The sequence below is a fragment of the Salmo salar genome, chromosome 01, assembly GCF_965601325.2.
Source record: "Salmo salar chromosome 01, fSalSal1, whole genome shotgun sequence".
NCBI classification, from domain to species: domain Eukaryota; kingdom Metazoa; phylum Chordata; class Actinopteri; order Salmoniformes; family Salmonidae; genus Salmo; species Salmo salar.
This window is the reverse complement of record NC_138291.1, coordinates 14759370-14783626: the sequence shown is the minus strand read 5'-3', so window position 1 is coordinate 14783626 and position 24257 is coordinate 14759370. Positions and strand designations below refer to the sequence as shown.

At 41.8% G+C, this 24257-nt stretch overlaps 1 protein-coding gene across 1 annotated transcript in view; it reads left to right on the top strand.

The window, feature by feature from the left end:
• The window catches only part of LOC106565365 (unconventional myosin-VI), a 126679-nt gene that overhangs the window by 2706 nt on the left and 99716 nt on the right, over positions 1–24257 (top strand). The window contains exon 2 of the mRNA XM_014132524.3: positions 19753–19895. Within this exon, the coding sequence (XP_013987999.2) occupies positions 19779–19895 (117 nt within the window). The 5' untranslated portion in view covers positions 19753–19778. The remainder of the gene's footprint in view (positions 1–19752; positions 19896–24257) is intronic.

The following is a 24257-nucleotide window of genomic DNA, read 5'->3' as shown; positions in this document are numbered from 1 at the left end:
GCCAGTCTATAGCATCAATGCCTTCCTCTTGCAGGAACTGCTGACACACTCCAGCCACATGAGGTCTAGCATTGTTTGCATTAGGAGGAACCCAGGGCCAACCGCACCAGCATATGGTCTCACAAGGGGTCTGAGGATCTCATCTCGGTACCTAATAGCAGTCAGGCTACCTCTGGCGAGCACATGGAGGGCTGTGTGGCCCCCCAAAGAAATGCCACCCCACACCATGACTGACCCACCGCCAAACCGGTCATGCTGGAGGATGTTGCAGGCAGCAGAACGTTCTCCACGGCGTCTCCAGACTCTGTCACGTCTGTCACGTGATCAGTGTGAACCTGCTTCATCTGTGAAGAGCACAGGGCACCAGTGGTGAATTTGCCAATCTTGGTGTTCTCTGGCAAATGCCAAATGTCCTGCACGGTGTTGGGCTGTAAGCACAACCCCCACCTCTGGACGTCGGGCCCTCATACCACCCTCATGGAGTCTGTTTCTGACCGTTTGAGCAGACACATGCACATTTGTGGCCTGCTGGAGGTCATTTTGCAGGGCTCTGGCAGTGCTCCTCCTGCTCCTCCTTGCACAAAGGCGGAGGTAGCGCTCCTGCTGCTGGGTTGTTGCCCTCCTACGGCCTCCTCCACGTCTCCTGATGTACTGGCCTGTCTCCTGGTAGCGCCTCCATGCTCTGGACACTACGCTGACAGACACAGCAAACCTTCTTGCCACAGCTCGCATTGATGTGCCATCTTGGATGAGCTGCACTACCTGAGCCACTTGTGTGGGTTGTAGACTCAGTCTCATGCTACCACTAGAGTGAAAGCACCGCCAGCATTCAAAAGTGACCAAAACATCAGCCAGGAAGCATAAGAACTGAGAAGTGGTCTGTGGTCACCACCTGCCGAACCACTCCTTTATTGGGGGTGTCTTGCTAATTGCCTATAATTTCCACCTGTTGTCTATTCCATTTGCACAACAGCATGTGACATTTATTGTCAATCAGTGTTGCTTCCTAAGTGGACAGTTTGATTTCACAGAAGTGTGATTGACTTGGAGTTACATTGTGTTGTTTAAGTGTTCCCTTTATTTTTTTGAGCAGTGTATATTAAAAGTAAAGAACATAACTTATTTATGTAAGTATTGACCCTTTGCCATGAGACTCGAAATTGAGCTCAGGTGCATCCTGTTTCCATTGATCATCCTTTAGGTGTTTCTACAACTTGATTGGAGTCCACTTGTGGTAAATTCAATTGTTTGGACATGATTTGGAAAGGCACAGACCCATCTATATAAGGTCCCACTGTTGACAGTGCATATCAGAGCATAAACATTCCAGAAAGACAACCATCTCTGCAGCACTCCACCAATCAGGCCTTTATGATAGAGTGGCTAGACGGAAGCCTCTCCTCATTGAAAGGCAAAGGACAGCCTGCATGGAGTTTGCCAAAAGGCACCTAAAGACTCTCAGACCATGAGAAACAAGATTTTCTGTTCTGATGAAACCAAGATTGAATTCTTTGGCCTGAATGCCAAGCATCACGTCTGGAGGAAACCTGGCACCATCCCTATGTTGAAGCAAGTCTCAATGTCCTTGAGTGGCCCAGCCTGTCCCCGGACTTGAACCCGATCGAAAATCTCTGGAGAGACCTGAAAATGGCTGTGCAGTAACTCTTCCCATCCAACCTGACAGAGCTTGAGAGGATCCGCAGAGAAGAATGGGAGAAACTCCCCAAATACAGGTGTGCAAAGCTTGTAATGTCATACCCAAGAAGACTCTGGGCTGTAACCGCTGCCAAAGGTGTTTCAACAAAGCACTGAATAAAGGGTCTGAATACTTATTTAAATGTGATTTTTCAGTTGTATATTTTTTTATAGATTGATAAGGGAAGAAAACGATTTAATCAATTTTAGATTAAGGCTGTAACAATGTGGAAAAAGTCAAGGGGTCAGAATACTTTCCGAAGGCACTGTATATAGGGCAGCAGCCTCTAAGGTGCAGGGATGAGTAACCGGGTGGGAGCTGGCTAGTGATGGCTATATAACAGTCTGATGGCCTTGAGATACAGCTGTTTTTCAGTCTCTCTGTCCCAGCTTTGATGCATCTGTACTGACCTCGCCTTCTGGATGATAGTGGGGTGGTTGATGTCCTTGATCTTTTTTGCCTTCCTGTGACATCTGGTGCTTTAAGTGTCCTGTAGGGCAGGCAGTGTGCCCCTGGTGATGTGTTGGGCAGACCGCACCACCCTCTGGAGAGCCCTGCGGTTGCGGGCGGTGCAGTTGCCGTACCAGGCGGTGATACATCCCGACAGGATGCTCTCAATTATGCATCTGTAAAAGTTTGAGGGTCTTTAGGGGCCAAGCCAAATTTCTTCAGCCTCCTGAGGTTGAAGAGGCGCTGTTGTGTCGCCTTCACCACACTGTCTGTGTGGGTGGATCATTTTATATTGTCAGTGATGTGTACGCCAAGGAACTTGAAGGTTTCCACCTTCTCCACTGCGGTCCCGTCGATGTGGATAGGGGTGTGCTCCCTCTGCTGTTTCCTGAAGTACACGATCACATCCTTCATTTTGTTGACGTTAAGGGAAACGTTATTTTCCTGGCACCATTCCGCCAGGGCCCTCACCACCTTCCGGTAGGCTGTCTCGTCATTGTTGGTAATCAGGCCTACTACTGTTGTGTCGTCTGCAAACTTGCCACACAATCATGGGTGAAAAGGGAGGGGTCTGAGGATCAACGAAGTGGTGATGTTTTCTACCTTCACCACCTGAGGGTGGCCCGTCAGGAAGTCCAAGACCCAGTTTCACAGGGCAGGGTTCAGACTAGAGGTCGACCGATTAATCGGAATGGCTGATTTAATTAGGGCCGATTTCAAGTTTTTATAACAATCGGAAATCGGTATTTTTGGATGCCGATTTGGCCGAATGTTTATTTTATTTTTAATTTTAATTTTTTCATTAATTTTTTTATATATATATATAAGCCCTTTATTTAACTAGGCAAGTCAGTTAAGAACACATTCTTATTTTCAATGACGGCCTCGGAACGGTGGGTTTACTGCCTTGTTCAGGGGCAGAACGACAGATTTTTACCTTGTCAGCTCGGGGATTCAATCTTGCAACCTTACGGTTAAGTGGTCCAACATTCTAACCACCTGCTTTACATTGCACTCCACGAGGAGCCTGCCTGTTATGTGAATGCAGTAAGAAGCCAAGGTAAGTTGCTAGCTAGCATTACATTTATCTTATAAAAAACAATCAATCAATCAATCATAATCACTAGTTAACACATGGTTGATGATATTACTAGTTTATCTAGCCTGTCCTGCGTTGCATATAATCGCTTAGGTACATGTTGCTCCAACCATAAACATCAATGCCTTTCTTAAAATCAATACACAAGTATATATTTTTAAACCTGCATGTTTAGTTAATATTGCCTGCTAACATGAATTTCTTTTAACTAGGGAAAATGTGTCACTTCTCTTGCAAACAGAGTCAGGGTATATGCAGCAGTTTGGGCCGCCTGGCTCGTTGCCAACTGTGAAGACTATGTCTTCCTAACAAAGACAGCCGACTTCGCCAAACGGGGGATGATTTAACAAAAGCGCATTTGCGAAAAAAGCACAATCGTTGCACGACTGTACCTAACCATAAACATCAATGTCTTTCTTAAAATCAATACACATAGGTATATAATTTTAAACCTGCATATTTAGCTAAAATAAATCCAGGTTAGCAGGCAATATTAACCAGGTGAAATTGTGTCATTTTGCGTTCATTGCATGCAGAGTCAGGGTATATGCAACAGTTTGGACCGCCTGGCTCGTTGCGAACTAATTTGCCAGAATTTTACGTAATTATGACATAACATTGAAGGTTGTGCAATGTAACAGGAATATTTAGACTTAGGGATGCCACCCGTTAGGTAAAATACGGAACGGTTCCTGACAGGAAAAACGTTTTGTTTTCGAGATGATAGTTTCCGGATTCTACCATATTAATGACCTAAGGCTCGTATTTCTGGGTGTTATGTTATAATTAAGTCTATGATTTGATAGAGCAGTCTGACTGAGCGACGGTAGGCACCAGCAGGCTCGTAAGCGTTCATTCAAACAGCACTTTCGTGCGTTTGCCAGCAGCCCTTCGCAATGCATTGCGCTGTTTATGACTTCAAGCCTGTCAACTCCCAAGATTAGGCTGGTGTAACCGATGTGAAATGGCTAGCTAGTTAGCCGGGTGCGCGCTAATAGCATTTCAAACGTCACTCGCTCGAAGACTTGGAGTAGTTTTTCCCCTTGCTCTACATGGGTAACGCTGCTTCGAGGGTGGCTGTTGTCGATGTGTTCCTGGTTCGAGCCCAGGTAGGAGCAAGGAGAGGGACGGAAGCTATACTGTTACACTGGCAATACTAAAGTGCCTATAAGAACATCCAATAGTCAAAGGTATATGAAATACAAATCGTATAGAGAGAAATAGTCCTATAATTCCTATAATAACTACAACCTAAAACTTCTTACCTGGGAATATTGAAGACTCATGTTAAAAGGAACCACCAGCTTTCATATGTTCTCATGTTCTGAGCAAGGAACTTAAACGTTAGCTTTTTTACATGGCACATATTGCACTTTTACTTTCTTCTCCAACACTTTGTTTTTGCATTATGTAAACCAAATTGAACATGTTTCATTATTTATTTGAGGCTAAATTGATTTTATTGATGTATTATATTAAGTTAAAATAAGTGTTCATTCAGTATTGTTGTAATTGTCATTATTACAAATAAATAAATAAATACATTGAAAAAATCGGCCGATCGTTTATTTTATTTTGTTATTTTTTTTAGGTCATCCAATAATCGGTATCGGCGTTAAAATCATAATCAATCGACCTCTAGTTCAGACCCAGGGTCCCGTGCTTAATGTTGAGCTTGGAGGGTACTATGGTGTTGAAGGTTGAGCTGTAGTCAATTAAGTATTTTTTGCATGGGTATTTGTCTTGTCCTGATGGGATAGGGCAGGATGCAGTGTGCTGGCATCATCTGTGGATCTACTGAGGCAGTGAGCAAGTTAGTGGGTCTAGGGTGTCCGGTAAGGTACAGGTAATTTGATCCTTAACTAGCCTCTCAAGGCACTTCATGATCCCATAAATGAGTGCTACGGGGTGATAGTCATTTAGTTCCGTTACCTTTGCTTTCTTGGGTACAGGAACAATGGTGGACATCTTGAAGCATGTGGGGACCGCAGACTGGGATAGGGAGATTGAATATGTCCGGAAACACTCCAGCCAGCTGGTCTGCACATGCTCTGAGGATGCGGCTAGGGATGCCGTCTGGGCCGGCAGCCTTGCGAGGGTTAACACGTTGCAATTTCTTACGTTGGCCACGGAGAACGAGAGCCCACAGTCCTTGGGATTGGGCCGCATCGGGGGCACTGTTTTTCTCAAAGTGGGCGAAGAAGGTGTTTAGCTTGTCTGGGAGCAAGAAGTCCTTGTTTGTCGACATGTCTGGTTTTCCCTTTGTAGTCCGTGATTGTCTGTAGACCCTGCCACATTTGTCTGAGCCGATGAATTGCGACTCCACTTTGTCTCTGTGCAGACGTTTTTGCCATTTTTGATTGCCTTACAGAGGGAATAACTACACTGTTTTGTATTCAACCATATTCCCAGTCACTTTGCCATGGTTAAATGTGGTGTGCACCACAGTTTTCCACGAATGCTGAAATCTATCCATAGTTTCTGGTTTGGGTAGGTTTTAATAGTCACAGAACCTCATCCACTATACACTTCCTGATGAACTCACTTCCTGATGAACCGTATCCGTGTATACGTCAATATTATTCTCAGAGGCTACCCGGGAACATATCCCAGGCCGTGTGATCAAAACAATCTTGAAGCATGGATTCCAATTGGTCAGACCAGCGTTGAATAGACCTTAGCACGGGTATTCCTGTTTGAGTTTCTGCCTATAGGAAGGGAGCAGCAAAATGGGGTCATGGTCTGATTTGCCGAAGGCAGGGCGTGGGAGGGCTTTGTTGGCGTCTCGAAAGGGGAAGTAGCAGTGATCCAGTGTTTTTCCAGAGCGATTACTACAGTCAATGTGTTGATAGAACTTCAATAGCGTTTTCCTCAAATTTGCTTTGTTAAAATCCTCAGCTGCAATAAATGTTGACTCATGATATGTGGTTTCCAGTTTGCATCATTATTTACAAGGTAATGATCGTGAGCTTACAGAAAAGAACTCATGTTATGAGTGTGTCGGAATAAAAGTAGGTCATTCTATCGGAACATTTTAGAACTCCTGCACCGTCTCATCACAGATGGATTTGGTCCGATTGCCGATATTCAATATCATTGAATTAGGACATTTCCCCAGAAACCCATGAATGCATTAATGCACACATTTTAAAAATCAAACAATACATTTTGGTTAAAACGAAGTAATCTAACAGCATAACATAATGGTAATACTTTTATTTGAGTGGTAAATCTCTTGAGAAACTGGGTATATTTTAAGATGGCATAGGCCTACTCACATACAGTAGGAGTGTGTGCATGCTTATGGCATTGAGCTTGTTTTTGCTCATCAGTCGTCTGTGGTGCTACAGATTTGGGACTTATTTTAAAAATCAAATACAATTTTATTGGTCACATACACATGGTTAGCAGATGTTATTGCGAGTGTAGCGCAATGCTTGTGTATCTAGTTTCTACAGTGTAGCAATATCTAACATGTAATCTAAAAATTCCACAAGAATTACCGAATACACACATCTAAGTAAAGGAATGGAATAAGAATATATACATATGAATATACTATGTGAAATGTTTTTATCAACATTTGCATAGAAGCATCACTCCAGCATGTCACGACTGTGTGGAAGGACATCATATAGGCACTGCTGTTAGTTTGAGAATATAAAATTATCATCGTCATGATTTCTGATCACGGATGCTTCTGAAACTAGTATTTTTTTTTGTCATTTTCCGTGATCGAGTGTATATATACTGGACAAAAATATAGAAGCAAAATGCAACAATATGTTATATGAACTCTAACAGTAAAATCTAAGGAAATCAGTCAACTGAAATACATTAAGCCCTAATCTATGGATTTTACATTACTGGGCAGGGGTGCACCCACTGGGGAGCCAGGCCTAGCCAATCCAGAAATATTTTTTTTCCCACAAAAGGGTGATTTTACAGACAAAAATAATCCCCACCACCCACCTCAGACGATCCTGCAGGTGAAGAAGCCGGATGTGGAGGTCCTGGGCTGGCGTGGTTACACGTGGTCTGCGGTTGTGAGGCCGGTTGGACGTACTGCCAAAATCTCTAAAATGGCATTTGAGGCAGCTTATGGTAGAGAAATAAACATTACATTCTCTGGCAACAGCTCTGTAGTCAGTATGCCATTTGCATACTCCCTCAACTTGAGACATCTGTGGCATTGTGTAGTGTGACAAAGCTGCACATTTTAAAGTGCCTTTTTATTGTCCCCAGCATAAGGTGCACCTTTGTAATGTTAATGTTTTTATCAGCTTCATGATATGCCACACCTGAGGTGGATGGATTATCTTGTCAAAGGAGAAATGCTTACTAATAGGGATGTAAACAAATTTGTGCACAAACTTTGAGAGAAATAAGCTTTTTATTTCGTATAGAACATTTTTATTTATTTTTTTGACCTCATGAAACATGGGACACTTCATGTTGCGTTTTATATTTTTGTTCAGTGCATATTTTTCAGCTGCCAGGACACATCTAAACAATTCAGCTGCCAGGAAGACTCGATTGGCTCGTTCAACTATCTGTCAAGAACTGGGTGCGTTGTAAAAATGGGCGAGTTGTAACTTGATCTTACTGCTATGATTGGATAGAGTGAGGCTGTAACTCTGTTCCTTTTCAGTTCTCCTCACATCTCTCTCCATCACTCATATCACTTGCTGAAGCTACTATGAGAACTAGCTCAAAGGCAATGCACATTTATAGCTTAGTAGCAAATGTCATATCTGACAACGCGAGCAAGTGCAGAGCAATATTTGCCTGACTTTATAGCGGCTCGGGTTATTGGTCATTCTCTAGTTGCGACAGTCGCGGAGACATTAAGTTATTTCATGTCTGTGCGACAAGGAAACTGACAGTTGCAGCGACTGTCTAAAGACATTTCAACGGAGTAAAAATGTAATGTTTTGACCAGCAATACTTGTCGCATTCAAATTGTCTACAGACATGTCGTTAGACCAAGTATAAACCGACCTGAAGTGTCTCACAATGCTATAGCTTGCTTTCTAACTACAGACGCTAGCTGTATAGCTAATGCCTGCCATTTGTATAGCTAGGTTATTATTGGGCTGTTTAGTGATAGCTCAGGGCTAAAGGTAACGTTATCTAGCTCGAGCCTGCCTGCTGTTATTTGGTAAATGTAGCTAGTATTGGATTGATAAATGCTCCAAAATTTGGCTAAATATCCAAACGTATAATGTCAACGTGATTAAAGCTGTCAGGTAAGAATTATGCATGTGTACTAGAGGTCGACCGATTATGATTTTTCAACGCCGATGCCGATTATTGGAGGGTCAAAAAAAACGATACCGATTTAATCGTCCGATTTCTTTTTCTTTTTTTATAATGACAATTACAACAATACTGAATGAACACTTATTTTAACTTAATATAATACATCAATAAAATCAATTTAGCCTCAAATAAATAATGAAACATGTTCAATTTGGTTTAAGTAATGCAAAACAAAGTGTTGGAGGAGAAAGTAAAAGTGCAATATGTGCCATGTAAGAAAGCTAATGTTTAAGTGCCTTGCTCAGAACATGGGAACATATGAAAGCTAGTGGTTCCTTTTAACATGAGTCTTCAATATTCCCAGGTAAGAAGTTTTAGGTTGTAGTTATTATATTATTATAGGAATTATAGGACTATTTCTCTCTATATGATTTGTATTTCATATACCTTTGACTATTGGATGTTCTTATAGGCACTTTAGTATTGCCAGTGTAACAGTATAGCTTCCGTCCCTCTCCTCACTCCTACCTGGGCTCAAACCAGGAACACATCGACAACAGCCACCTTCGAAGCAGCGTTACCCATGTAGAGCAAGGGGAAAAACTACTCCAAGTCTCAGAGCGAGTGACAACCAACAACGCATACAAAGTAGCAACGCATACAAACCTAGCTAACTAGCTGCCGAATAGGCATCAACTCACCACGTAGCTTATTCTTAATGTTTGTCCATAGGCAAACAGACATGTGAGGACAGACATTTTTCGGAATAAACGTGATGAATGAAAAACGCAATGAAATAGACCACTCCCTACCCGGTATCTTATTCTGCCGCTATACAACTTTGTATGCGTTGTTTTTTGGAAACCTTGTTATTTACGAAGTTTTTGGAATAGATTCCTGTTGGAACGTTCCACAAATTATACCCACCCAGGTTGAAGTCATAAACAGTGCAATGCTTGAAGCACAGCGAAGGGCTGTTTGAATGAATGCTTACGAGCCTGCTGCTGCCTACCACCGCTCAGTCAGACTGCTCTATCAAATCATAGACTTAATTATAATATAATAAACACACAGAAATACGAGCCTTGGGTCATTAATATGGTAGAATCTGGAAACTATCATCTCGAAAACAAACGTTTTTTTCTTTCAGTGACATACGGAACCGTTCCGTATTTTATCTAACGGGTGACTAAGTCTAAATATTCCTGTTAGGCATTGATGTTTATGGTTAGGTACATTGGTGCAACAACAGTACTTTTTTTCGCAAATGCGCTTGTTAAATCAACACCCGTTTGTCGAAGTAGGCTGTCATTCAATGAAAATTAACAGGCACCGCATCGATCATATGCAACGCAGGACACGTTAGATAAACTAGTAATATCATCAACCATGTGTAGTTAACTAGTGATTATGTTAAGATTTGATCGTTTTTATAAGTCTAATGCTAGCTAGCAACTTACCTTTGCTTCTTGCTGCCCTCACGTTACAGGTAGTCAGCCTGTTAATCCTTGTGGAGTGCAATGTAAGGCAGGTGGTTAGAGCGTTGGACTGGTAACCGAAGGTTGCAAAAACGAATCCCCCCCCTGAACAAGGCAGTTAACCCCCGTTTCTAGGCCGTCATTGTAAATAATAATGTGTTATTAATCTGACTTGCCTAGTTAAATAAATCGGCAAATCGGTGGCCAGAAATACCGATTACCGATTGTTATGAAAACTTGAAATCGGCCCTAATTAGTCGGCCATTCCGATTAATCGGTCGACCTCTAATGTGTACACATTCAATTTATTAGACTTAATAAAGATAGCTAGTTTCAGCCAATGGCTGTTGGACAAAGCTAGGAAGTAGGTTGAACTAAAGTAATGTGCATGCCATGATGCTTCACTTACCATAAAATAAGCATCACAAAAAGATTGAAGTGGCATAATTCTGGCTTGTTATCAACAGAACCATCAAAATATTTACGCTTGGAGACCTATGTCCTCATGCACCAGGCCAGCATTTACCAAACTCGGTTCTGGGGACCGCAAGGGGGTGCAGGTTTTGGTTTTTGCCCTAGCACTACACCGCTGATTCAAATAATAACCACCTCATCAAGCTTTGTTGTGAATCAGCTGTCTAGTGCTAGGGCCAAAACCAAAACGTGCACCCCTTGAGGTCCCTAAGACCGAGTTTGGGAAACGCTGCACTAGGCAAAATGATAATGTGCTTAATGAATACTCTTTGTTCTGTACAATAATAGATTTTGCTAGTATGCCCCACAAAGAAAAAAAACAAGTTCTCTGACGAGCCGTGTATGGCCTCATTTAGGTTGTAATGCTTGCTTGGCCACTGACACACCCGGCACCACTGTACTCCTCCCTACATCCGGTCAGACTGCAGCAGAGCAGATATCCCAATGTATTTTCCATATCCTCTCTTCTATAGAGGGAACAGGAAGCTAGAAGCAGGCAGGAGGTATGTGTGTTCCAGGAAACACACCTTAACCTTTGAACCCTGGTCTCCTCCATGACCGCACTGGTGTCTACGTCTGTGCATCTCCCCTCAGACTGTTTTTTATTTTCAAGGGCTGACTGCTGACCACACCTTATTACACTTCAACAGTCTTCACAAATATCTCACTTCCGTTGGGGCTTAGGAGCCGTAAGAGGATTACATGTTCCAGTCGAAGCTAACCACATGGGACCTGTATTAGGTGGCTGGTTTGTTGTGATGATTAATTTGATAAGCTGTGTCTGTTACTTTGGTGTAACACTATCAATATGGCATAAGCAAAGAACACAAAATTATGCACTGATTATATAGCATCTCTGAATTTAAACATTGTGCCCATTTTTTAAGTAATAATAATTATGATTCATTCAAAATGCTCCTCTACTGTACTGTTTGATGTTGAAGTGTGCTTGTGGCTAAAACATGTGTATGTGACCAATAACATTTGATTTCAGTTTTGTCAATCTTTAAAGAGCACAAATTATGTAGCTTATTTGTATGAAACGTTGTGCACATTTGTTTACATCCCTGTTAGTGAGCATTTCTCCTTTTGCCAAGGTAATCCATTCACCTGACAGGTGTGGCATATCATGAAGCTGATTAAACAGCATGATCATTACTCGGGTTGCACATTTTGGGGAATATTCAGAGGTGGAAACTTTCCGTGGGAATTAACAGCAATATATGCATATTAATACCATTTAAATGTAGATGTTTTTTGCATTGGATATATTTACCATACCATATGGAGACAGAAACATAAACTTTTTACCTTATCATAAGTAGACATAATTGCAAATTATTAAATCCTTTCAATAGAAAAAAATAACTATTTAGTTGCAAATTGAACTTTAATTAAATGAGTTGACTATTCACATGGAATGATTTCACTGAACAACAAAAGGGAATATTGAATGATCCCCAATGAGCCATCGCATCTCCCAAAAACGTTTTAAACATAAAATGATAGTCTAGAAAATAAAGCTTTGGTTGTCTTCCTCTCAGGCTTCCATGTCTTCTCCCTGGACCTCCTCAATTCCACCTCTTGAACATCAGACTCTGAGGCCTCATCTTCACTGTCACTTTCCAACCCTGTTGAGGATGGCTTGTTGTCAGGCTGAAAAAGCATCAAATTTGCCCGGATGGCCACCAATTTTTCAACCCTTGTATTGGTCAGCCTGTTGCGTGCTTTGGTGTGTGTGTTCCCAAACAAGAACCAGTTGCGCTCTGAGGCGGCTGATGTTCATGGAATTTGGATGATGGAGGTAACAGGGGAAAGAGCATCTTACCCACAAAGTCCCTTCCACCAGGTGGCTGATGAGATTTGTTAGCATGACTGCCATATTGCATCTCCATCCCAAAGCCCTTGCTTGGAAGTGTACTTCGCCAGACTGCCAAGAACCTTGCCCTCATCCAGGCCAAGGTGGTGAGACATGGTAGTGATGACACCATAGGCCTTGTTGATCTCTGCACCAGACAGAATGCTCTTGCCAGCATACTTAGGGTCCAACATGTACGCTGTGGCATGTATGGGCTTCAGGCAGAAGTCTTCACACTTTTTGATGTATTTCAGAACTGCAGGTTCCTCTGCTTGGAGCAACGGTGAAGTGGGCAGGGCAGTACGGATTTCTTCTCTTACATCTGCAAGCAGAGTCTGAACATCAGACAGGATGGCATTGTCTCCCTCAATCCATGCAATGGCTACTGCTAAAGTTTCAGGCTGCTTACCACAAGGCAGTTAACCCACTGTTCCCCGGTAGGCCATCATTGCAAATAAGAATTTGTTCTTAACTGACTTGCCTAGTTAAATAAAACATTTAAAAAATCTGATGGGTCTGTCCATAACGGCAAACTGTGATATGGCCATTTCTTGGAGAGACTCCTTCCCCTCCAGGAGACTGTCAAACATGATGACAACACCACCCCAACAGGTGTTGCTGGGTAGCTTCAATGGTGCTCTTATTCTTCTCACTTTGCTTGGTGAGGTAGATTGCTGCTATAACTTGATGACCCTTCACATACCTAACCATTTCCTTGGCTCTCTTGTAGTTTATCCATTGTTTTCAAATCAAATTAAATGTATTTATATAGCCCTTCTTACATCAGCTGATATCTCAAAGTGCTGTACAGAAACCCAGCCTAAAACCCCAAACAGCAAGCAATGCTGGTGTAGAAGCACGGTGGCTAGGAAAAACTCCCTAGAAAGGCCAAAACCTAGGAAGAAACCTAGAGAGGAACCAGGCTATGAGGGGCTGCCAGTCCTCTTCTGGCTGTGCCGGGTGGAGATTTCAGTGCCATGATGTCCTTGAGGAGCAGATTCAATGCATGAGCAGCACAGCAAATGGGTATGATGTGAGGGTAGGACTCCTCCACTTTAGACCAAGCCACCTTCATGTTCGCAGCATTGTCTGTCACCAGTGCAAATACCTTCTGTGGTCCAAGGTCATTGATGACTGCCTTCAGCTCATCTGCAATGTAGAGACCGGTGTGTCTGTTGTACCTTGTGTCTGGGCTCTTGTAGAATACTGGTTGAGTGGTGGAGATGATGTAGTTAATTATTCCTTACCCACGAACATTCGAACACCCATCAGAGATGATTTCAATACAGTCTGCTTTCTCTATAATTTGCTTGACTTTCACTTGAACTCTGTTGAACTCTGCATCCAGCAAATGAGTAGATAAAGCATTTCTGGTTGGAGGGGTGTATGCTGGGCAAAGAACATTCAGAAATCTCTTCCATTACACATTGCCGGTGAGCATCAGAGGTGAACCAGTTGCATACACAGGTCGAGCAAGACATTCATCAGCATTTCTCTGACTACGTTCCTCCATTGAATAAAAAACACTTCTGATTCCAGGAGGACCGTGAGCTGTTGCTATCGATAAGGTGTCTGATTCATCATTTTCACCTCAAATAGAAGTAGAGGGACTTTTGTCAGAGGTTGTGAGTGCTGAGAGAACTTTATGCACTTGGCCAGATATTTATGCATCTTTGTTGTATTCTTCACATATGATTTGGCACAGTATTTGCAAATGTACACAGCTTTTCCTTCTACATTAGCTGCAGTGAAATGTCTTCACCCATCAGATAGTGCCCGTGGCTTTTTCCTGTAAAGATAAAAAAAATAAAAAATACAATTCCATGTACAGATAAATAGTTAAGCAGTTAGATTAAACAACTAATGTTGTAAGATACATGTTTTAAAATTAAACATGTATGGAAACAGGTGAATTAACACTCCTCAGTTAGGCTCAAGCAAGCTAAAACCCACATCGTAGCAAAAACTAACTAGCATAAATTGTTAGCAAGTTAAAAATTATTTAACCTCTATGGGCTAGGTGGGACGCTAGCGTCCCACCCGTGGTGCACTCCATCAACAGCAGGTGCATTTCAAGAGCGGCAAATTTGAATCCAAATAAATGTCAAAATTCAAATTTTTCAAACATACAACTATTTTACACCCTTTGAAAGATAAACATCTCCTTAATCTAACCACGTTTTACGATTTCAAAAAGGTTTTACGGCGAAAGCATACATTTAGAGTATGTTAGGACAGTACATTTACAAGAGTTGTGTGTAATGTTGTGCCAATTCAAAGACAGGGTCACCAAAACCATAAAACCAGCTAAAATGATGCACTAACCTTTTACAATCTCCATCAGATGACACTCCTAGGACATTATGTTAGACAATGCATGCATTTTTAGTTCTATCAAGTTCATATTTATATCCAAAAACAGCGTTTTACTATGGCATTGATGTTGAGGAAATCGTTTCCCTCCAATAACCGGCAGTCAAGTCAACACCGCAAATTAAATAATTAAAATTAGAAAACATTGGTAAAATATTATATTGTCATTTAAAGAATTATAGATTTACATCTCTTGAACGCAATCAACTTGCCAGATTTAAAAATAACCTTACTGGGAAATCACACTTTGCAATAATCTGAGCACTGCGCCCAGAAAAATACGCGTTGCGATACAGACTAGACGTCATGTTGGGGAGATCTAAAATCGAAAATACTATGTAAATAATCCATTACCTTTGATTCTCTTCATCAGATGTCACTTCCAGGTATCACAGGTCCATAACGAATGTAGTTTTGTTCAAAAAAGCTCATCATTTATGTCCAAAAATCTCCGTCTTGTTAGCACATGATCTAAGCCAGCCGGACTTCTCGTCATGAACGAGGGGAAAAAATATATTTACGTTCGTTCAAACATGTCAAACGTTGTATAGCATAAATCATTAGGGCCTTTTTTAACCAGAACATGAATAATATTCAAGGTGGACGAATGCATACTCTTTTATAACGTATTGGAACGAGGGTACCCAACATGAACTCGCGCGCCAGGTGTCTAATGGGCCATCATCGTTCCATGGCTCTTGTTCGGTCAGATCTCCCTCCAGAAGACTCAAAACACTTTGTAAAGGCTGGTGACATCTAGTGGAAGCAATAGGAAGTGCCAAAATATTCCTCAGCCCCTGTGTTTTTCAATGGGATAGGTTTAAAGGTAATACAACACATCAGGTATCCACTTCCTGTCAGAAAATGTCTCAGGGTTTTGCCTGCCAAATGAGTTCTGTTATACTCACAGACACCATTCAAACAGTTTTAGAAACTTTAGAGTGTTTTCTATCCATATATAATAAGTATATGCATATTCTAGTTACTGGGTAGGATTAGTAACCAGATTAAATCGGGTACATTTTTTTTATCCAGCCGTGCAAATACTGCCCCCTAGCCCTAACAGGTTAAACACACTTTGCTGTAGGCTACTATTTACTAGTTAACAAAAATTATGTATGTCATAAAATATATTCACCCCACCCAGTATTGTCAAAACTTACCAGAAAGCATGTAGTCCTTGGCTCAGACAGTGTAGTAGTTTGGGCTCAATAGCATCTCATTAGTGTACAAGATCTTGAGAATCAGCTGTACATGTGATGGAAGAATGCACTGTGCATGCAGAGGGTTGCAATTCCATGAAATTGGGGATAGTTTAACCAAAATATGCCATAAGACCTAGAATTGCTTTATGTATCTCACAAAAAAGGTTCACTGTTATAAGCTAGCTTTTTTGATGAATTTAAGCAAAATTCCCAAATTCCAGTACTTAACTTCTCATGGAAAATTTACGGAAGAATTCCGGAATTTACCGGAAAGTTTCCGACCCTTTGCAACCTTAATCATTACACAGGTGGACCTTGTGCTTGGGACAGTAAAAGGCCACTCTAAAATGTGCAGTTTTGTCACACAACACAATGCCACAGATGTCTCACATTTTGACGGAGCGTGCAATTGGCATGCTGACTGCAGGAATGCCCATTGTCGTGCCATTCATCTGCTGCCATCACCTCATGTTTCAGCATGATAATGCACGGCCCCATGTTGCAAGGATCTGTACACATATTGAAGAGCCATTGAGGTGGAGTGGGACAACATTCCACAGGCCACGATCAACAACCCGATGAGCTCTATGCAAAGGAGATGTGCCGCGCTGCATGAGGCAAATGGTGGTCACACCAGATACTGACTGTTTTTCAGATTCACGCCCCTACATTTTTGTTTTATGTACGTATCTGTGACCAACAGATGCATATCTGTATTCCCATTCATGTGAAATCCATAGAATAGGGCCTAATGAATGTATTTCAATTGACTTATATGAACTGTAACTCTGTAAAAATCTTACATTCTTGCATGTTGCGTTTATAGTAAGTGTTGGGGTTCGTTTCCTTGTTCCTTGTCAATCATTGGCTCATTGGTGAAATTAGCTTTATGACAATATCTTTAATTAAATCATTCAAAACCTTTATTAATGCAATTGCAGACAGACGTTGACAATCAGGAACATAGCACGCATGTTTCCGAGTAAGTTCTGCAAAATAGAAAAGGTCTCAAGTTGCTTTTACTAAACCTGAAGTCCAGCCTTAGTGATGTCACTGCCTACGTCATTACCTTTTACTCATGAGACCAAAACCATGCCTACACAGCTATATAAACGAGGCTTTTAGTGTTATCTAAAAGCTTAGCAGTTAATGTACAAGTTGATTTATAGTGTTATCTCCTACACTCCCCTGCAGAGTTCTGTCTCAGTCACAAATTTCTCAGAGGGGTCTCTTTATAAAAGGCAGAGAGAGAGAACTAGAAAACAACTGTGGAACAATATTAAAACCTCATAATGTGTGTGTATATATATATATATATATATATATATATATATATATATATTGTTAATCTGTAGTCTAGGACCCTATAAATGTAAGGAGGGAGGGGTCTTATAACCCCTCCCCTTCTATTAATACAACATAAGCATAATCCAATTATTCTAATACATCAATCATTTGGTACATCCCCAATCAGAACGCCTAGGTGAACTCCTGACATAAGTAATTGGTTTGAAATCCTCTTTGGCCATTTGCTGACAGCAGTACCAGTGAGAGAAGTTGATGAGTAAACAAGCCAGTCATCTCTGCACTTTGATTGCACCTCAATCCCAACAAACTAATTGGATTGCAGAGCCAAGGGTCAGTTCTGTATGTACACTGGGGGGAAAAAAGTATTTGATCCCCTGCTGATTTTGTACGTTTGCCCACTGACAAAGAAAGGGTCAGTCTATAATTTTAATGGTAGGTTTATTTGAACAGTGAGAGAGAGAATAACAACAAAAATATCCAGAAAAACGCATGTCAGAAATGTTAGAAATTGATTTGCATTTTAATGAGGGAAATAAGTATTTGACCCCCTCTCAATCAGAAAGATTTCTGGCTCCCAGGTGTCTTTTATACAGGTAACGAGCTGAGATTAGGAGCACACTCTTAAAGGGAGTGCTCCTAACCGCAGCTTGTTACCTGTAAAAAAGACACCTGTCCACAGAAGCAATCAGTCAATCAGATTCCAAACTCTCCAACATGGCCAAGACCAAAGAGCTCTCCAAGGATGTCAGGGACAAGATTGTAGACCTACACAAGGCTGGAATGGGCTACAAGACCATCGCCAAGCAGCTTGGTGAGAAGGTGACAACATTGGGTGCGATTATTCGCAAATGGAAGAAACACAAAAGAACTGTCAATATCCCTCGGCCCGGGGCTCCATGCAAGATCTCACCTTGTGGAGTTGCAATGATCATAAGAACGGTGAGGAATCAGCCCAGAACTACACGGGAGGATCTTGTCAATGATCTCAAGGCAGCTGGGACCATAGTCACCAAGAAAACAATTGGTAACACACTATGTCGTGAAGGACTGAAATCCTGCAGTGCCCGCAAGGTCCCCCTGCTCAAGAATACATATACATGCCCGTCTGAAGTTTGCCAATGAACATCTGAATGACTCAGAAGACAACTGGTGAAAGTGTTGTGGTCAGATGAGACCAAAATGGAGCTCTTTGACATCAACTCAACTCGTAGTGTTTGGAGGAGGAGGAATGCTGCCTATGACCCCAAGAACACCATCTCCACCGTCAAACATGGAGGTGGAAACATTATGCTTTGGGGGTGTTTTTCTGCTAAGGGGACAGGACAACTTCACCGCATTATTTGACGGGGCCATGTACTATCAAATCTTGGGTTAGAACCTCCGTCCCTCAGCCAGGGCATTGAAAATGGGTCGTGGATGGGTATTCCAGCATGACAATGACCCAAAACACACGGCCAAGGCAACAAAGGAGTGGCTCAAGAAGAAGCACATTAAGGTCCTGGAGTAGCCTAGCCAGTCTCCAGACCTTAATCCCATAGAAAATCTGTGGAGGGAGCTGAAGGTTCGAGTTGCCAAACATCAGCCTCGAAACATTAATGACTTGGAGAAGATCTGCAAAGAGGAGTGGGACAAAATCCCTCCTGAGATGTGTGCAAACCTGGTGGCCAACTACAAGAAACGTCTGACCTCTGTGATTGCCAACAAGGGTTTTGCCACCAAGTAATAAGTCATGTTTTGCAGAGGGGTCAAATACTTATTTCCCTCATTAAAATGCAAATCCTTTTATAACATTTTTGACATGCGTTTTTCTGGATTTTTTTGTTATTCTGTCTCTCACTGTTCAAATAAACCTACCATTAAAATTATAGACTGATCATTTTGTTGTAAGTGGGCAAACGTACAAAATCAGCAGGGTATCAAATACGTTTTTCCCCCCACTGTATACAGCGTGCATGCATGCATGCATACTCAATGGTGGTTATACAATGCTGCTATACTAAGCCTACGAATGATGGCATTATTTATTATGCATCATGCTTTAGAATGAGACTTCCAATTTTTGCAGGAAATACCGGATTAACAAGGAGAGAAGAAATGTACTGTTGGGATGGAACATTTTTAAAACTCCAGGAAAATATTCCACCCTAGTCCTTTACTCTCCCAATGGCAAATCCTCATTGTGGAGAGATGTGTAGGTCCTGTCATTTCCCAATGGAAAATCCCAATTTACAGGATCAGTCATTCATGAAGGGAATAACAAGATAATGGACAGCAAAGCACACATTCGGGTTGCACGTACTCACATGGTTGGATGAATTTTGTCATTCATACAATTGTGTTTATAGGCTTCTTGTTTATCTGGAGGAAGTATGGAACATAGCATATTTATTCGATCATGGATGTACAGAAGGTAGACCTGTCTATAGATGGATAGCTTTGTAATACTTTATTAAACTTGTCCTAACCCACAATGGAAAACTCAGTATTTTGTTGTTGGCATACATGTTATACGGCTTCTATTTCCTGACTCTTCTCTTCATGTTGTGCAGAGCCCACCAGGTAGCTGTGGTTAGCCATGGAGGATGGTAAGCCAGTGTGGGCGCCCCACCCCACCGATGGGTTCCAGCTGGGCATGATTGTGGATATCGGAGCTGACACCCTCGCCATCGAACCACTCAACCAGAAGGGCAAGGTCAGTCAGACTCGGCACAGTTTAGAACACGTGTCAATCCCGTTCCATGGAGGGCAGGGTGCCTGCTTTTTTTTTCTTTTTCTCTCCCTTGTATTTGATTGATCATTAAAGGTCATTGATTAGTTAGGAAATCGTCTAGGTCATAGTTGGACTCCAATTTAAAGGAAATATAAAAAACCGACTCACTCGACTCGGCCCTCCATGGAATGAGTGTCTGTCTGTTTTATGTTTTGTATTATAACATACTCATCACACAACCTTCATTTTGCTCTCTCTCCCCACACACGTTCCAGAGCTATCATTGGGTCAGTAGCTGAATAACATAATATATATTGTAATGCTAACCTCTGAACATAGGTTCATTAGAAGAGCTGGTACCAGTGTGGGTTAGATTCTTGACTGGCACACTGCAGCCGTGAAGGTTCCCCTTTCAGAAAGACCTGAATTAGGGCTGGGCAATATAGCCTAATAATCATCTCTCTATTTATTTTTTTCCAAACTTAATAGCAATTCACAATATACACTGAGTGAACAAAACATTAGGAATGCTCTTTCCATGTCATAGACTGACCAGGTGAATCCTGGTGAAGGCTATGATCCCTTATTGATGTCACTAGTTAAATCCACTTCACTCAGTGTAGATGAAGGGGAAGAGACAGGTTAAATAAGGATTTTTAAGCCTTGAGACTTTTGAGATATGGATTGTGTATATGTACCATTCAGAGGCTAAATGGTCAAAACAAAAGACTAAAGTGCCTTTGAACAGGGTATGGTAGTAGGTGACAGGCGCACCAGTTTGAGTGTCAAGAGCTGCAACGCTGCTGGATTTTTCATGCTCAACAGTTTCCCATGTGTTTCAAGAATGGTCGACCACCCAAAGGACATCCAGACAACTTGACACAACTGTGGGAAGCATTTCGCGGACAGTGTTTAATTTAAATCAGGACTGGGCTAATCCTACTTAAATTAATTCAGATAAAAAAATGGCTTTCTGAGACGTTGCTTAACTTCAGATTAATTAGTTCTAGGCTAGAGTCCCAGACTAAGGTAAATAGGGACTAACCAGTTAATCTTTGTGAAGCCTGATTAGATTAACGATGTGTGCACTTGGTGCTGACCTGAGGATGTTATAAAAAAAACAGGAATGGGATGCTAATACATAAGCATTGTGTGGCATTGGAGCAAGTCACCTAAACCAAACAATGGATGGAGGTAAAAGAAAACATTCAAAGAATTTCAGTGACTTTGAAGAAAGCCTGTTGAAGCGAGTTCTCAAACCACTGTCGTGTCTTTGGCTATGCCGGATTAAGTGATATGACATGCTATTCTATAAAATCATTTCTCTGTAAGTAATATTACCTGATTTAAGCTAATCAGGTAGATAATTAACTAGAAGGTCGGGGCACCACGAAATAATGTTTATAAAGCTGTTATCTTCCGAATAAGCTCTTAAAGACCTGGTAATCTTTTACATCAATAGCAGTCAATATTAATCGTCACCTTATTTCAGTCTCATCTGAACATCGTAGAATTCTTGGTTATCTTCACGAACCCTGGCTAACAAGTTGAATCAGCAATACAAACTTTGGTTTAATTATTTATTTACTAAATACCTAAATAATCACACAGAATGGATCATACATTGATTACTAATTATGTCCTACAAGAAAACATCCCTGGGGGACGGAACCTGTATGATGGCTGGTTACACAAAGAGACGAAGTTGGGCTTGAATGAAAGCGCGGGAGGACTGAAGAACAAAGGGAGAAGCTATGCTATCGTAAATACAGAATCTTATGCATTCTAAATAACCACCCATTTGGAAAAGGAAAATGCAATAAATATTTACTCTGAGCTGCGCTTCAATGGGTTGGTTGTAGATGGAAGTCCGTGTTGCCTAACAGAGATCTTCCTTGTCCTTTGAAGAGTGTCTCTGGTGGTAAACTGGATACGTTGTAGTATCGTCGTTGGGTGGTACATTTACATTTACATGGGGTTTCAGGTGTCTCCGGAAGGTGGTGATTGACTCCGCTGTCCTGGCGTCGTGAGGGAGCTTGTTCCACCATTGGGGTGTCAGAGCAGTGAACAGTTTTGACTGGGCTGAGCGGGAACTGTGCTTCCTCAGAGGTAGGGGGGCCAGCAGGCCAGAGGTGGATGAACGCAGTGCCCTTGTTTGGGTGTAGGGCCTGATCAGGGTATGGAGGTGCCGTTCCCTTCACAGCTCCGTAGGCAATCACCATGGTCTTGTAGCGGATGCAAGCTTCAACTGGAAGCCAGTGGCGAGAGCGGAGGAGCGGGGTGACGAGAGAGAACTTGGGAAGGTTGAACACCAGACGGGCTGCGGCGTTCTGGGTGAGTTGTAGGGGTTTAATGGCACAGGCAGGGAGCCCAGCCAACAGCGAGTTGCAGTAATCCAGACGGGAGATGACAAGTGCCTGGATTAGGACCTGCGCCTCTTCCTGTGTGAGGCAGGGTCGTACTCTGCGAATGTTGTAGAGCATGAACCTACAGGATCGGGTCACTGGATAGACTGGTAGACTGGATACGTCGTCCGTCCTTTCCTAGCCCACGTTTACAGCGGCCGCTGCTAACTCAACGGCTAGGAGGTATCACTTCTGGAGTGAATAAGAGTTCAAAGTTCATACCATTCGCAACCAAAGCTCACGCTGAGGTTGGCTTAGTTCTATAGTTGACATGTTAGTCCTTTTAACGTATGGACCGTCGTCCTATTGTCCTCGGAACAGCAAGTTACATTTTAGTCAAGGGTCTTTATATAGGAGGGGAGAGAAGGGCGTGTTTCATAGTTTATAACCAATGTCTCTTCACATGGGCGGGCCACTGAGTGAGCAGAGCTTTAACCTGTTAGGGCTAGGGGGCAGTATTGACACGGCTGGATAAAAAACGTACCCGATTTAATCTGGTTACTACTCCTGCCCAGTAACTAGAATATGCATATAATCATTGGCTTTGGATAGAAAACACCCTAAAGTTTCCAAAACTGTTTGAATGGTGTCTGTGAGTATAACAGAACTACTATGGCAGGCCAAAACCTAAGATTTCAAGCAGGAAGTGGCCTGTCTGAGAAGTAGTGTTTCATCTTGGCTCTTTTTATTGAAGACTCAGGATCTGTGCAATAACGTGACACTTCCTACGTCTTCCATAGGGTCTCAGAGCCCGGGAAAACGTTGAACGATATCGAGGCAGGCTTTGGCTGAAACACTTTATCGCTTTTGGCAAGTGGCCACTCAGAGTACTATGGGCTTAGGCGCGTGCCCGCTTCGACCGAATGCTTTCTTTTCCTTTGTCTGTTTATCTAAACGCAGATTCCCGGTCGGAATATTATCGCTTTTTTATGAGAAAAATGGCATAAAAATTTATTTTAAACAGCGGTTGACATGCTTCGAAGTACGGTAATGGAATATTTAGAATTCTTTTGTCACGAATTGCGCCATGCTCGTCACCCTTATTTAGCCTTTAGGATAGTGTCTAGAACGCACAAACAAAACGCCGCTGTTTGGATATAACAATGGATTATTTTGGACCAAACCAACATTTGTTATTGAAGTAGAAGTCCTGGGAGTGCATTCTGACGAAGACAACAAAGGTAATAACATTTTTCTTATAGTAAATCTGACTTTGAGTGCTAAACCTGCTGGGTGTCTAAATAGCTAGCCCTGTGATGCCGGGCTATCTACTGAGAATATTGCAAAATGTGCTTTCACCGAAAAGCTATTTTAAAATCGGACATATCGAGTGCATAGAGGAGTTCTGTATCTATAATTCTTAAAATAATTGTTATGCTTTTTGTGAACGTTTATCGTGAGTAATTTAGTAAATTCACCGGCAGTGTTCGGTGGGAATGCTAGTCACATGCTAGTCACATGCTAATGTAAAAAGCTGTTTTTTGATATAAATATGAACTTGATTGAACAAAACATGCATGTATTGTATAACATAATGTCCTAGGGTTGTCATCTGATGAAGATCTTCAAAGGGTAGTGCTACATTTAGCTGTGGTTTGGGTTTATGTGACATTATATGCTAGCTTGAAAAATGGGTGTCTGATTATTTCTGGCTCGGTACTCTGCTGACATAATCTAATGTTTTTCTTTCGTTGTAAAGCCTTTTTGAAATCGGACAGTGTGGTTAGATTAACGAGAGTCTTATCTTTAAAATGGTGTAAAATAGTCATATTTTTGAAAAATTGAAGTAATATCATATCTAAGGTATTTGAATAACGCGCCACAGGATTCAAATGGCTGTTGAGGTTAACCTTATGAAAACCCAATTCTCTCATTTGGAAGCTAAAATGACATTTCATCTTTTCACAAATAGTTTCATATTTAAACATTTTAAATTGCA